Source organism: Neopelma chrysocephalum, unplaced genomic scaffold (assembly GCF_003984885.1).
Source record: "Neopelma chrysocephalum unplaced genomic scaffold, ASM398488v2 Primary Assembly neopelma1_71, whole genome shotgun sequence".
Classification (NCBI taxonomy): Eukaryota; Metazoa; Chordata; class Aves; order Passeriformes; family Pipridae; genus Neopelma; species Neopelma chrysocephalum.
This window is the reverse complement of record NW_020897731.1, coordinates 3,293,701-3,310,253: the sequence shown is the minus strand read 5'-3', so window position 1 is coordinate 3,310,253 and position 16,553 is coordinate 3,293,701. Positions and strand designations below refer to the sequence as shown.

Below are 16,553 nucleotides of genomic sequence, written 5' to 3'. Positions count from 1 at the left end.
TGCTTCCAGCCAAAGAGCTTTCCACGTATTTGGCAGAAGTGCTGGTGTATGTAGTAGTAACTTAGAGGAATAAGTTACTGGGTTATCGCCCTTTCCCTCCTTTCCTTCGCTCCTGTTGCTGTCCACGGAGGAACACTGCCTTAGGGGGAAGCTCTGGTTCATCCCACCCGGCTGCAGGGCAGCAGCCCCCGCCGCTCCCTGTTCGCCCACACCGGCCCCTTCGGCAGCGCCGGCCCTTCCCGAGCAGGGCTGTTCCCGCACCCCGGACCGCTCCAGCTGCCACCGCCTCCCCGCGCGCTCGGCACCGGCCCCGCTTCCAGCGCTGCCATTTTGGAGCTGCCCCAGCCCGCCCGGCCGCCTCCGTGATACCCCCACGTTCCCCAGGGCCGAGCGGAGGGGAACCTCTTTGCCGGTGCCGCTGCGCGCGAACAGCCCGCGCAGGTCGCACCGCCCGCACCGCCCTCACCACCCCGCTGCCCGCCCCTGCGCCGCGGCCTCCACCTCTTCCTCCTCCCACCAGCCCCGCCCGGCCCCGGCGGGCCCTCCCCGGAGCCCTCCCCGAGCGCGTCGGGCGGTGAGTGGCAGCCGCGCCACCCCTTCACACGGCGCGGCGGGGAGGGGAGGGGGCCGCGGCCGATGGGCGGGCCGGGGCCGCCCCCGAGGGCTGCGGGCTCCCGGTGGCGCCCCAGTCGGCGCCCGGCTGCCTCCGGAGGCGCAGGGGAGCGTCGGGGGAATCTGCGCTGCTGACTTTGCCCTGTCGGGCTCGGTGAGCGTCTGGGGCGGGACCCCGCGCACGACGGCCCGAGCTACCGGGCCCCTTCCCGGCCTTCCGGGGCGGCAGCGCCGCCCGGGCACTCCCGGACCTGGCGGGGAGCGAGGCCGAGCGAACTCCGGGCCGTCCCCGGGGGGTGCGGAGTCACTGCCGGCAGCGCAGCGCGGGCGGTCCCGGGCGGCCCCCGGCTCCCCTTGCAACGCCCGCCGGCTTGTGAACAAACCCGGGCTCCCCAAAGCCTTGCCCTGCCTCCCATTCCCAGACTTTTAGAGGAAATCCTCAAATCAGATAAGGGCTGGTTTCTGCTGGCGCGGGAGGGAAACTTGGTACCATTCGTAGGATAAGCGCGGCGTGGCTGCTCCCCGCCCTGTGCCGGAGAAGTGCCGGTGCCGCCCGGTGCCTGTTCGGGAAGGGACTGGACTCGGACCCGCCCGTGCCGCGCATCCCCCGCGCTGCGGCCGCGGCCTGACTGCCCTGGCTGTCCCTCTGACAAAGCGCTAAGGTCAAGTTTAAAACTGGAGGCAAAGTAACTTTTGTGATTGTATGATGGTTAAAAATACCCGTGCTGGTTTACTGGGAAGGTATTTTAATCTCTGTGTTTTCCGAGGACTGTTTGAAGGTTGAACTGAACTGTCTTGGTTTATTTATAACTTGATGTAGAAACATAATACAGAAATGCATTTACTTGTATCAGTGAAATATATTCTGGTTTAGGGAAGCTTAATTTTGGCAACCAAGTTGTCAAATTAAAAAGAATATGTTCTGCAATGGTGATATTGCTGGTAGTTTTAGCATCCCGTCGTGATTTTAGTGTTTTTTAAGTGGAAAAAGTTGTTGACTGACTTATGTAGTATCTTTGGTTTTGGCTGTACTACCTTCATCTTTACAGGGACATCTTCAGGTCAGCACTGTGAATTAATTCTGTATTTATCTGGAATTAAAAACTATAGTTTGGGGACACATACCTTCTACAATGCTCCTTGAAAGTTGCTTGACTTCAGGGAAGTTGCTCTTAAGCAGCAACTATATGTTACACTGTGGTAGTATATGCATATCTTGATACTTCTGTCTTGTAAAAGCTAAACTTTCAGTAAGCACTTTTATTAAAGTTTACTTATTTAAGGAACTTTTTACTAAGGAACCGAGATCCCCTCATTCCTTAGGAGAGGGCTTACAGTTAAATGACCTTCTCTTGTACGGAGCCATAAAGGCTTTCCCTCCCTACCTGAGTGTGGCATGTAAATACATTTTTTTTTAAATGGATATAGTAGTAAATAAAGTAAGCTGATTTTGGTCCATTGTATTTCAATTAGAAATGTCTGTAAAGAGCAGCCTTGGTGGTGTCCGCCTTCTCATTTTCCACGCAGAGTTCTACATCTCTTCCTCCTTTGCTTTCTAATATTTATTGTCTTTCTCTGTCACCTGGTTAGGTGATGGCAGTTAACCAGGCCTTTGATCTGAAGTGAATTTTTCTGTTGTTATAGGTGTGTCCGTAAAAAGTTAGGGGCTAGTCTTTATTTCTTGCATGTGTAAGTAGAACATTAGATTCAAAGAAGTTATTTATATACGGCATTTACAGGATTGATTAATTAATTTTAGTGTTTATTTACATTTGAAAATCAGTTCTTATTTAGTTAGGAAAAAAGGTAGTCCCTATTCTGGCACAATGCTGTGTATATGGTCAGTCTTATTCAACAATAGCTGCCCATGCTTGGAATTACTCAGGAATGTATAAATAAACCTTGAAGTTGCTATCTGCCTTCTTGTCCTTTTTTAGGCTTCTTGTTTAACTAATTATACAAATACGTTCAGATTTTAAGTTTTTAGTTTGGTTTTACATTGTGACCCTATTATCTGATAATTAGTCATTATTCTCTTCTTTGGCAGCTAAAATGAATTCAACTCCTGATACTGCTTCAAGTCCCTCTCGCCCCCAGCAGCATCTTGGAAGGTCCCAGCTAAACGCTGCTCCTGTGGACCACAGGGAGAACACATCTTTAGAAGATTCTGCAACTTCTTCAGTTCGTGACTATTCCCGTAACAGAGAGAAAACTGAAAAAAATGGTAAGTATGAAAGCAATTTTTATGCTAAATTGGCTTATGTTAAACACGGGGAGATTATTTGGTGTATATGTATTCTAAACTGTTTAAAGAGACACCGTAAAGTAGGAACATAAATTTCTCCAATTTCTTTTAACCTGTTCTTGTGGAAGAGACTTTTCTTCTGCAGTTTACTTTGTGCATATTTTCAAATTTTCCTATCCAATTTTTCATATGTGTACAGAGCAATAGGAAAAAAGTTTGTTGGAAAAATTGGCAGGAAGAATTAAATTTATCATAATACTACCATAATTTCAATTTCATTTCTTTATTTGGCTAGATCACGTGCTAACTATAGCTTTAATATGAATTCTAATGTGGATGCACAGATACTACTTTAATGTAGACAGGGAATAATAAGCTGATATATGAACCAGAATTGAAGTTAATATTAGCCGTCAGATAAGAACTTGGGTTTACAATCATCATACAGTGTGAAAGGCAGAATGATCTTTTTTTTTTTCCTCTCACTGTGAAACCATTGAGTTTAAAAGACTGTGGAAACTGATGGGATGAGAGAAATGTCTTGTACAAAATATAAAACAAAAAATATATTCAGCTACTGAGTTCCAGTTTTAAACTCAGTTTGTAATCTAACACTTGAGCAAGACAGTCTTGTGTTCAAGGTCTAGAAAAATGACTGCTCTTTAACTTTCTTTAAAATTTGACTTTTGATTGTGAAACTGCTTATGTGCCTGTCCTTAGACTGACAAATATGAGTCGCTGTGCTGAAGGTAATAAGGCTATCCAAGAGTTTAAAATTATTAAATGTGTGAATATCTATGTGCCATGAATCAGATGCAGCTGAGCTCTGCACATAGTTCAGGCCAATATTGTGACTGTGTTAGCACATCTATTGTGTGCATCTAATTCAGAATTGACTACTGGGACCTTCTGGGTTCTTTGCTACTAAAAGGCACGTTCCAGGTGGAGGAAATTATTTTTTTGGATACCCGAATTTCTAAGATTCCTCAGTGTTCATTACCAATTTTTTCATCTAGCCCACCTGTAAAAGAATTGAGAAATTAGGGAGACTTGACACTTCTAACATTAATTACGTTATTATTAATTTAGAATCAGTGCTAACAGGTATGTTTTCTTCCATTCTTCATTCTCCAGTTTCTTAATATGCTTCAACCGGGAAAGAATAGGAACTATAATACGAATATGGTATAATGTTATCTTGGGCTTAGTTATAATGTGATTTGAAAGAGCAGTACATAGATTTCTGTTGTTGGTGCCCACATTCGTGCAAGATTCTGAAAATTAATACGGGCATTTTAGCGGTGTTTTGCACATAGCTTCTGTCACGTGTTTTTTTCTGGCTAATTTGGAGATTTCCTTATTCTACACAAATACTGGACTTCTAACATCATACTGATTTTTATCCTAATTCTCTTCACAGGCCTATGTGTCTACTAATGATGTCTACCTATGCAGTTTTGTTTTAGAGATGTTCTTATTTGTGCCCCTATAAAAGAGGACTTTTGACCATTGATGTATTTCTCCATTTCAGTTGTGACTCATTCCTGATTGCTTTAAATCTCTTCCCGTTAAAATATTATTGGTGCTTGTTGCCACTGTCATTGCCCTTTCCATCCATGTCTTAATATATGCAAGTATTTAGTGCAGCAGAATGAGCTACCATTGCCATTGTGTCATGCTGGAGTCTCTAACAACCAAGATTTTAGTGGATTTAGATGGACATGTCTTCAGTAACATGTAACACAGTATTTTCTTCTATGGTTATTTTAGAGTTACGCCATTTGTCATAATGCTAACAATTTCTAGAATTGAAAACTTTTTTAAAAGAAAGGAATTAGAGAATTTTTTTTCCACCTAGAGCAGCACTGGTCATCAGGACTTAAAAACTGGGATTTTAGTAGTACATCAGAAAGAAGTGCAAATAGAAATACAAATTCACAGAGATGTATGTGCATATAAAACCCAATATGACAGAAAGTGATATCTCAAACAGAAAATTGGCACTTCAGCAATTTTCAGAATATAACTGACAGAGGAAGTGTTCCTTGGAATCACTAGAGCCTTTACCAATAAATAACATTCAAATTGCTGATAGGTCTAGAAAGAGCAAAAGATTTGGTTTCTTAGCCATGGCATGTTGTGGTTTGATTGTATCAAAGGAAATATCACTAGACCAGATGTTCTGAGAAGGGCTCTGTTGATTTCTTTCTTGAAAGATTAAGAAGTCAGTTATTTTGATTAGTCACTATGATCATGACTAACTCTGAGTGATGTAAAGGAGGACAGAAAAGACCAGTACATTGAAATACAGAAAGCCATCTCAATAAATATTATCAAATATGTAGAACACTCCTCTTTACTGATGACTTTAATATCTTGCACAAAATTATATAAACTTAAATTTGTAATAGAAGTAATTTAATTTTTAATAAATCAGCTATGATTTCTGTTAGAGATTGGGAGATGTACAATGTACATCTCAATTATCTTGAAGGGCAGTTTTATCTCAGGCCTTTCTACCACATGTCCATGTGCCCTTCCCCTAAAAAGGGTTACTGGTATCCTGGGCTGCAGTAGTCAAAGCATTGCCCCACAGGTGGAGGGAGATCCTTCTCCTCCAGTCAGCACTGGTGAGGCCACACCTGGAGTGCTGCATCCACTTCTGGGCTTCCCAGTACAAGAGAGACATGGAGTGAGTCCAACAAAGGGCCACAAAGATGATGAAGGGGCTGGAGCATCTCTGCTGTGATAGAAAGCTGAGAGAGCTGGGGTTGTTGAGCCAGGAGAAGGAGAAGGCTCGGGGGGGTTCTATCAATGTACGTAAATACTTGAAGGGAGGGTGCAAAGAAGATGAAGCCAGGATCTTTCCAGTGGTGCCCAGGGACAGGATCAGAGGCACTGTACACAAACTGAAACACTGGAGGTTCTCTCTGAACATCAGAGGGAAGTTTTTTGAGGGTGACCACGCACTGGCACCCTCAGAAGGTTGGCTGGGAAGGTCACAGTGTCCATCCTTAGAGATACTCAAAGGCCATGTGGACACTGTCCTGGGCAACCAGCTGTAGTTAGCCCTGCATGAGCAGAGGGGTTGGAACAGGTGACCTCCAGAGGTCCCTTCCAACCTCAACCTTTCTACTAATTCTTGTAATATTCTTGCTAAAGTATCTGCATTTCTGATCTGTGCATTTTCTTCCAGCCTTTATTGATACCCACTGTGTTTTAAGGCCAAATAATCAAAGTGAATGTTAAGTAATTTGTTTCCCGGAAACACCCATCATCTATTCCTGTAGCATTATCCATATCTTGCAGCATAATCCAGCAAATTAATGAGTGCCCTGGCTCTGATTCAGTAAAGCACTTAAGCACTCACATATCCTCAGCTGCTCAGGTACTTTCTTGGGGTTGAACTCCTATACTACAGGTTTTTTCTTAGTAATCCTTCAGTCTATATTCTGCTAATGTATCATTGGATAGTGTTTATGTTATTCCTCATATAATTCCTTTAACAAGGTAACAGTGGTTTGAGAATTTATTGAGCTAATCAAATCTGAATTTAATGAAAAAATATTCAGTTGTTAGGATAATTTATAGATAACTGGTTTTGCTGAGTTAAAAAAGAAAAGAAGCATATTCATATTTCTATCCAAAACTGTTGCATTCTGCCTACATATGTTATTGACTTTTGTGTATTTATAGGGAATGGAATGAATATGAATATGTCAGCTCTCATGTTTACAAACAAATGAGAAAAAAACGTTGTTACTCTTTCAAGGATATTCATGGACAGGAAGTTTATTAGTGAGCAAAGCATATACACTACTAATTAGAGCTCCTGAAATTTTGAAACCATTGAGTCATCAGCATCCATGTAAGCAAATTACAGGAGAGTTCGTGTATAGCAAGGAAGATCGGTGTCTGCTTGCTTGTGAAGTCTGTTGGAACAGACTAAGACTCAAATCTCCAAAGACATTTTTATGTCTCTCAAGTGCAATACCCCTTTTGGAACCATTTCCTCCACTTGTACACAGAACAGAGAGGGAAAAAGCACCTTCAACATGGTGGCTTAGTTAGCATGTGGGTATCTGTAGCGCTGCTGCTATTAATGTAATGGTTTTTGAAAGAGATACCTGAATCCACACTCCAGGTAAGTGGTCTGTATTGCTGAGCGAGAAAGTAGATTTATGTGGCCCAGTGAATGTTTTTCTTTTGAATCAGATGAAAGGAAAGCAGAGTTGAGAGGAACTTCTCAAAATACGATGGTGATTGGATACTTGCCTGGGATGTCAGGATTCAAGTGACTGCTTCAAGTCAGTCACAATGGTAGCTTGAACTGGACTAACTCTCACCCCAGGGTGAGTTTATTGTGCTGCAGGTCATCTGGAGGAGCTACCATTTCTTGTGATGCTTAAGGACGTTCAAGCATGTAAAGTGTCTCTCTTAAAAATTGACTGTCTGCCATTCAGCAGGTAAAAGTGGTCAAACTAGGATAGAGAAACTGGGGGCACTGTGAGGGTGATAGCTTTCTTTTCTATATGGATAAAACAGATTTAATGTGTTTTTTACATCATTCATGCGCATTTGCTAGCCAATAAGGTTGGAGAGGAGGAATTGCAAAGCTGAGTTGCAGTGCTTGAAGAAACATCATGTTGGTTAAGGAACTAATGTTAGTTTTGTTTTGTTTATGCAGAGTTCTGCACGTACTTAGGTTATGAGGTTTTTGAATATCTCTTGGAAGAGAATTACTTTATTATTTGAGTGACTTAGAATTTATAAATAGTAAAAAAAAAGGTCTTCTAATCAGTTTATGGTGCATTATAACAATTTACAACAGTGCGTCTCCAACACATTGCTAAATGATAGCTAACAAATAGGGAACCTCTCTAATTTACAAATATTTTCTGAGTGTTAGCCTCTTCCACTTCAAGTTACAGAAAACCTTTGCTTCAGAGCTCTGTTGTAGCACTTCTGTGTCTTCACTTTCTGGCAGCTTGCTACTGTAGACTAACTCTTGAGGCAAAGTGAAATGATTGTGCAAAGCTTGAAGAAATCTCAGAAAAACCTTTGATTGTTTGAAGGGGCATATTATATCTTGAAGTATTAATTACTTAACAATTTGACTGTCAGTTTATTAATGCCCCTTCAAACTTCACCTGTAATTACTAAGGCTCCTGGAAAGCTCATTTGCCAGGCATTGCTGTGGGAGAGAAAGGATTCTATAAAAAAATAAGTTAATGACTGTATTTCTGATAAAATTTTGAGACATCATCATAGTTGCTGCAGAACAATGGAAATTGGCTTTTTCAGTCTGCTGCTATTGTTGTCAATAGCATGCTGGTGGTTGTAGCATATGTAGGAGTAGGATTGGACACCCATTTATTTGAAGAAAGATTCTCCATCTTTGCCTCTTTCACTATTTACAGCAATGGCTTTTTTTCTGCTGATAACAAAGATACTGTTACTGCTAACAATTTTTCGCATTCACACAATGAACCGGATTAAGAAAAGTGCCCTAGCTCAATCTTTACCCATTATTTTTCAGGTGGATAGTTTTCCTAATCTGTTTGATAATAAAATGGTTTTTTCTAGCATAGTCCTAGGGTGTTGGAAGGATAGAAATGAGCAGTTGAAGGGTAGAAGGTGAAGAGCTATGCTCAAATTTTTAAAGTATGTAACGAAATGGGAGTGGCTCTATAAATTGTTTGGAGTTAAGGATTCGAGGTTTCTATCGTACACATTTATAAATTTAATCTAGTGGTTGGAATACAACCTTTCAATTAAGTTTCCTTCAAAAGGAATCCAATATTTGTGTTCCACTGTGCAAACAAAATGCGTTAAAGGGGAACTGTTGAAAAGTTAAAAATACATTCCTTATCTGAACCAATTCTCTAATGCAATGCATCTGCACTCAGCAGCAGCCAGCACCGCTAACTTCTGGACATGTTTTGCAATGGCTTTGGAGGAAAACATTGAAAGTACCTAATACCTGTACATTCATCTTCAAAAAAACCGCAGCAAATCCCTGTGACACTACAGGAATCAAGGAGAGACTTGGAGTCCGTTGTGCTGCTGGAGGGCCCCTTGCAGCAGCAGCAGGCCCACTTCATTGCAAAAGTCAGGAGACTGGAAACTGTAAACTGGGAGATAAAAGGAATCCTTTGCAAAGTTAGTTAATTATAACAAGTGCTTACTTAAGACACTGTGGATTTGCTAAAGAGTTGCAATGGGCCTTTTTGAAGAGCCACTCTGTTTTGATGGTAAGCTAATGAATGCTGGAGTGGCTCTGTGGTGAACTGCTCAAACTGCAGAATTGCTGAAATTTCATGTGCATTGTGCAGGTTGTTTTGAAAACTTTAGGTCTGCACCTACAAAAATATGTGGGCTTGGTGAGGTTTATGGTCTCAACTCTTTCTTGCATTGCTTTTCTGTAGGTTGAATTTTTTTATTTTTTTTCTATTTTTTTTTTTGGGCTGGAGAGGGTTAATAATGATGATTATCAAGTGAGAAATGACAAAACAGCTAATTTATTTGTAACTCTTCCGTTTTGGGGCATGTTAGATTTATCCCAGCTCATCCATAAAGGATTTAGTCAGAGATGCATGCGTAGAAAAGACAGCAGGACTGTCACATTAGTTGTGTGTAAAATTATTTTAATGACTTTAAAAGATCATTGTACAATAATAGATATGCTAGAAAAAAATAACTTTTTTCTCCTCTTCTAAAATTTACAGTCTATAATATCATCACTCTTAGTCTTCCACCTACACGCTTTTTTTTATTGCACTCCTGACAATTTACCTTCATTTTGTGGGGGTGCAGAAGTTGTTCCCATTTCAATTTAATGCTATTTGATGACTTGCAATTGTGGTGTGACTAAGAGTATTGCCGTATCTACAAATGTATTGCTCCTCCCAGAGAAAGCAGAGTTGAGTCCCAGACTTCAACACCTTTGTAAATGAATATTATTCACTTCTCTCCCATCCCTGTTATCACCTTTAAGAATAGAATGCCTGCCAAAGTATGCTAATATAAATACTTCTAATTGTTCTTGGGAGAGCTAGGACCATCTTATGATCTAACTATGAAGGTTAAAGGGCATACAAGAAAAACATGCAACGCACTCTTAATTGTACCAAACCCTTACTTTGCAGTTAAGATAAGAACACGGGAGGCTTCTGAATGGATGAAAGAATTCAGCATTCTTGGAGGAGCAGCTAAGCATCTAAAGTTAATAAAAATGTTTTTCAAATCAATGATGTTTGTTGTACTAAGTATTTCTTCTTCTCCAGTCAGTTCCTCTGTGTCATTATATGTACAAATCATGTTTATGACATGTGACACTTGATGCCTGCTTTTAAGTGGAATGTCAGTCTTTCCAGAAATTTTACTCCTACATACTTACTGCACACAATACCACTGAACTTTTGGAGCTTGAGAAAAGGGAGTAGGAGGATTTCTCTAGAGCCTCATACTGGCTCTGCTGAACACTGAAAGCTACAGTACAATCGAGTGACACACAAAAGCTATTAGAACCTTCATTTATTGTTACAAAATGTACAGATCAACTTTTTACAAAAGTACATTGATAGTGTACTACTACCACATTCTACCCATGGACGAATCTGTTTTTCCTGAGTGACAGAAATCAGACGTCTTTCACTTTGGAGATAAGCTTAGGTAGCATCTCCTAACAAATTGAATGATTTTTATTGTATTATGTATCATAGTGAAAACAAAATCTGGTGCTGTTCTCTGAAATTGTTGGATTTATTGAATTTTATTAACTTAGCAGATTTGTACTTACAGAAAAAACTTTTCCTGCATAAAATCCTGTGTAGCACTGTATGAGAATTATGACCATACACTTCCAAAAGGGACTGGAAGTGTTGTATAAGATGTGGCTCCCAAAGAAGTAGGGAGATTTTGCACAAAATGTATTCTTCTCTGTCTGTTTTGGTTGATATACATGGGCAGGCACCCCTGTAAGATTAATTTTCCTACTTTTTCTTGATTATTTATTGCTTGAAAAGCATGCTTCCATTATTTACTTTATATGTGCATGCATTCTTGTTGCCCTACCTAATATTATAAAATTTTCTCCATACTAGCAAATGGACTATTACTGAAAATTCACCATAAAACTATTTTCTATAGCTAGTATATTTAATTTGTGAAATTCTTAAAGGAAATTCCCTCTTCTACCATAAATTAACTCCATATTTGCAACAGGCTGTTATTTCTGATGTTTCAGTCATATTTTGTTTGTTGGGTTTTTTTGTATCGCAGAAAGACCAGGTGATCACAATACAATCCTATCATAGTTTTGGACAGTATAGTAAAGCCTCTGCTGACTTTGTAAGAAGTTATAACAGTTTCTGACTGTACTCTAGTAATAATGGAGGTAATGAGAAAGGTAAATAATGGAGGAGTAGAGAACAAGTCTGATGAAAGCTGAGGTATAGGAGACACAATTCACTTACAACAGTGGTTTGAGAGTCCCATTCAGTCGTCCAAAGCTGAAAGATGACAGTGCTTCAAAGTAGTCTGCAAGTACAGAGTTTTTGCAGGTGGATTCACTTCAGCAGCTGAATGCTTAGTTTTTAGGAAGCCAAATGATGCTTTTTCTCTTTTGGTTAATTTTAGCTTGTTTCTACTGAAGGCATTGAAAGCCAGGGAACAGAACACATTTCAGGGCCCTTAAAAGCAAACTGAGGATGATGGAGGATGAAAAATTAGTATTAAAAAGTGACTGGCTTTCAGCAAGTTGATTCATTGTAGATATTTATGGTAATATTTAAGGTGATGAGGGTCCTTTCTGTGCTCCACCCTAAATTCCTTTGGGGCAGGATTTATAACATGGCTTTGATCTGTTACTGTCTGTTTCTTTTTCAGTCTAATCCAGTGCTGTGTTAGATAGCTACATTTTAATTTTTTTCCATGGTGAAACTTGTGGCACGGAGTGCATTTATAGTTCTAAATTTAATGATTGTAGAACAGTTAGACCCTATCTTCAGCGCTTTTATTAATATTAAGAATGAGATAAGCTTTGCATGTTGCACTTCAGAGGCATGTTTTTATGGAAATCTCTAGACATAAAAAAGATGAAATAAAAATCCAGCTTCAAGTTCATCATAATGAAAGTCATGAAAGAGGCTTTTTCAAATACAAATAATTCTATATCTGTCTTTTCTGTGTCGTGTCTGTCTCCACCTACACATTCATTTTTTCATCTTACCTTGTGGAGCATGGTGGGAGGAATGGAGTTTAGCAGCAATCATAGGTTATGCATACTAGTATCCTCTCACAGTAAAAGCAAGTAATTTTCCTTGTGGTTCAAACAGGACTCCCTTTCAGATTCAATTACAGTAAAGCCTTCTTGCTAAGGCAGTAAAATGATGTATGCCTGAAGCTTCAAGTAAGTACAGTGCTGTGCAATGTGACAAAGTTCAGTTCAGACATCAGTACTCTTCAAGGTATATGGAGAATTTGTTCATGTGTGGGAGAAGATCTAATGTCAAAGAAGACGTTCTTCCCTCCCTGCTCCCACCCCAGTAATTTAGCTGGTTCAAATATCTGTGGATGAAAGCTTGTTCCCTACTGCTCTATCAAACATCTCAATTATTCTTGTCAGTTAATAACATGAAGCTGAGAGAGACGCCTGACATCTGTGACTTCTTATGAGTAGAAAACCCACATGTTATGTACTGAGCTTCTAAAATAAAGGTAGTGAAAACACAAAATACAGTTTTTCTTCCTCTGGATGCCATCCACCTTTTTCTTCTCTCCTACCTGAACTAGCATGGGAGTGTTACAGTTTGTGAAGGCTCACAGAAGTTGCTCAGTCAATGCTCAGTGTTAATACTGGAGAATGTGATAGGCTTTTCCAGGTTCAAGATTCTTGTTACCTTTTCCATGAGAATCCTTTACCCAATTAGTTACAGCATGCCTGCTAGAGCCAGGGAGCTTTTTCTAAATGCAGTGCTAATGTTGTCCTTCCCTGATGTTATTCGTGTTTTACTGAGATGTTAAATGTGTTCAGTATCAGCTGTTTCCTTCTCAGAATGTTCTTTAGCACCTTCAGCCTAGAAATTTTCTTGTTTATTTGGCATTTATCCATATATGCCCTTTAGTTTTTGGATTTGGAAAGTCATTGAATAGTCTCTCTGTTTACCTGGTCCATTTTGCAAATTCTTCATGTATATTGTATCATGCTCCTTAGTTTCTTCCCCCGGGTTTTAAAGCCCTGATAATAGTGTCTTACTAGCACTGAGCTGTGTTTTTCATAAAACACTATGTAACAACTCCAAGGTGTTATTCTGAGTGGTAATAGTTCAGAGCTTATCCCTGTGTGTGCAGTGATAATGTTACTTCTTGGTTTGCTGCATTTGACCTGGCCTTTTATCACTTAATCAGTCCTTAAATCCTTCAGCAGGTTGGGTTTTTTTTGGGGGGGGGTGGTTTACCTGAATAACAGAGAATCATCAACAGACTTTAGCACCTCTGTGTTTGCCCCCTTCCTTTTTTCATTCACATATAAATGCATTGAATGATATAGGTCTTATTGTATATACCTGTGTGTCTAAAGCGATCATCTTTCCCCTGGGAGAATGAAAGCTGTGTATTTCTATTCTTCATATTTTATTTCTTAATCTCTCACTTATCTGTGTAACAGGCTACATTCAAATTTGTTTAGAGGGCTTCTATGAGAGGCCTTACTCACTACCTTTGGAGATGGAAATATGAACTGGATCCACCTGTCCAACCTTTTGACTTCTTCAGGGATGTCTTATGTCAAGGCTTTTTACCCAGTATCTTTTTTTTTCTCAATTAGGAAAAAAAAAGGGGGACGAAGTTCTGTCTTTTCGTTTATCTGACTACTTAACTCATTAAATTATTTATTAGAAGTCTTTAAAATCATGTGTCATTCCTAAATGTATAACTTTCTGGGATGGAGTTGATGCCATTGTTGCTGCTTTCTGGCCTTTTTGTTACCCTAATTTTTGTCAGTGTGCCTTAGTCATCTTTATTCAAACAAAAGATCAAGGAAATTGCATTTTAAAACCCTGTACTTAAAAAACGTAAAATTTGCAAGATCCTTTGTGAGACTACTAGCCATTGCTTGGGTCGCTTTGCTGGGCCACCTTGGTAACAGTTTTCACCTATGGCAACTATCAGATCTTCTCATGGAATAGTGGAAATGTTTATGTATTTTTCTAGATGTGTATTCAATGAGCTTGGAGGTGCATTCCCACTGGGTTGGAAGGAATGTATCACTTGTGTTGTGCACATGCTTAATTGTTCTTGACTATTTTCAGTCACTTCAGGAACACTTGCCGTACTAATAAAATGGGAAGGCCAATCCAGAAAGCTTGTTTCATATCTTGTCATCTTGGATCCTTTATTTTCCCCAACACATGGGTTTTTGACTCCTTCTCCTGCACACCCCTGTCACTTCTTTTTCTGAGCCCAAATGAATGATTGTAGTCATGATCATATAAAGTGTGTATGCCATACAGATTTCCTTCATGCTCTTAGTGTGGGTGTTGCTTAATGCATTCATCTTTTGTTCAGTAGAGTTTCTGTGAGCTTTAATATTCATTTGTAAAACCTGTAATTTCTTTTAAACTTACATATTTCATATGAATACTTCATTATTGCTTCCTGTACTTTCCATTTTCCTTTTATTTTGTTCTCATTAGCCTTTCACTGTTCAAAGCACTTAGGAGTCGCCAGCTTGTGTTTGTTTAAAAAAATGATTTGTTGTGCATGATAACATAACTGTCTCAGGGCTGTCCTCCAATAACTGTGGAAACCAATAAGATCTTTAAGCTCAAAAGGCATAAGAAATTGTGATCCTTTAAAACATCGTTCTTTCTCTCTGTTACTTCTTGTTCGTGGTCTTTCTCGTCTTGTTTTATCTGGAATTCGGATCAGCTGTAGCTGTGACCTAACAAGAAAGCTGTGTGCACCTGGCCAGGGGGTGATAATAGCCGGCAAGGTGCTAAAATCTCCCTTGTGCTGGGTAAATCCACTCTGCTGAAAGCTTTAATGTGTTTGTGTAGGAAAGTAAATCAACAGACACTTTTATTATTCAACATACACTCCGTTTATTCTTTCTGCATGAAATAACTGTAGTAGATTTTTTTGAAGGAAGAGGTTAGAAGAGCACTTAGAAAATGGAGGGTGTTTTATGTGATGGGGAGGGTGTGTATGATCCACTCTATGTATATATATACAACTAAAATATTTTTCTCTGTGAAAGGATTATTATTTATGTGCTTTTAAAGGCTTTGCAATTCAAGAATGAAAGTGTCATACATACACAGTGTCACTTACAATGCTGGTTTTTTGGAAGCAATGTTTGTCTAAAATGTGTGAAAAACATTTTTGCTAAATACATGATCAGACGCTTTGCAACAAGTCAGCCAACTACAGTGATGCACGCATGACGTGGTTCAGTTGTATGTGTTAAGGGTACTAGAAAGGCTGGGAGTCTATTGCATCTGTTATTGATTTGTGCTTAAATACTAGCACAGACAATTACAACCCCAGTGTACTCTTGTTTGTCTGTAAAATCTTTGGCATTGAAAAGATTTCTTACCTAGATTGTGTAAGTCCATTCGTCAAAACCTTGTACGTATGTCAAAGAGTTTGTTGGGTTTTAGTCTTTGATACAGTCCAAAGATGAGGCTTATATGTGTTATTTAATCTATGATGGCATCTTTCTTTTGTGACTTAAAAATTCTGAGCATTGGCATCTTGCAATCTCACTTGGACTAATCCCCTACTGTGGATTAACTGCCTTTTTATCAATTTAATGGCACAATTTCAGAGGTAGAGGACAATAATTGCATTCTAACATAGCATTCTTTAAAAAACTGAAATGTTTCCTTCAGCAACATTTCCTTTTTCTGGTCAAAAGCTAACAAACAGTAAAAAGGCTGCCTATGCCAAAATGAATGCTAAATTTTCATTTGAGACTATAGCAGCAAAGCTGGAATCCTACTTTATGTAGCCAATGTGCCAAGTAATGTGTAAAGTTTCAGAAAGTAAATAGTTGTCTTCGGATTTCAGCCTGTTTACAATCTGCTTACATAAACAGCTGTGTTTAGACTTCCATATTCTGAGTATTTTTCCTGGAGTTGTAAAGCGTACTTTTTACTAGTAAACAGAAATTACTCTAGTAATGTGTTTCTAATACCCTTGAAGTCTATCAGTTAATAACAGTAGGTTTTAGTTTACTCTTATTCTGAATGCTGTGTATGACTGTGAAATGCATACAGGTCTTTATCAGTTTCATTGTACCAAGTCTTTTTTAATAAATACTTTAATAAAATGGGTTTTAAGTGGCAGCTTCAACTTGTTAAATGAAAAGCCTGAATATCAAAAGTGGATATTTTTGTAGGCCCTCAGAGGTTTAAATGCTTTCTGTAGTATGATGGCATAAACGCAGCAAACTCAAATACATCTGCTTCATTCTTTGCAGATCACAAATAAAGTTTTTTCCGTTTTTTTTTGAGTGGGACTGAGAAAATTAAAGTATATCATGTCATTTTATATTTTAAGCTTAAGACTTTATAACACAGAATAAAAAAGAAAAAAATTATTAATGATGCTATTGTTCCAATATCCAGTGACTAATTTGTGTTGTATGACCTGTCTCTGGGAAGGCAGAATTAACTATATTGGGAACTGAACT

At 39.3% G+C, this 16,553-nt stretch overlaps 1 protein-coding gene across 3 annotated transcripts in view; it reads left to right on the top strand.

Moving 5' to 3' along the window:
- The first annotated feature begins 422 nt into the window (after positions 1-422).
- The window catches only part of WFS1 (wolframin ER transmembrane glycoprotein), a 33,259-nt gene continuing 17,128 nt past the window's right edge, over positions 423-16,553 (top strand). Inside the window, exons 1-2 of one of the 3 annotated variants that reach the window (XM_027686548.1) lie at positions 423-574; positions 2,660-2,836. In XM_027686548.1, coding sequence (XP_027542349.1) covers positions 2,665-2,836 — 172 coding nt within the window. In that variant the 5' untranslated portion in view covers positions 423-574; positions 2,660-2,664. Of the gene's footprint in view, positions 575-632; positions 767-1,257; positions 1,275-2,659; positions 2,837-16,553 lie in introns of those variants that run through there. The other 2 variants (XM_027686546.1, XM_027686549.1) reach the window with 2 other exon arrangements.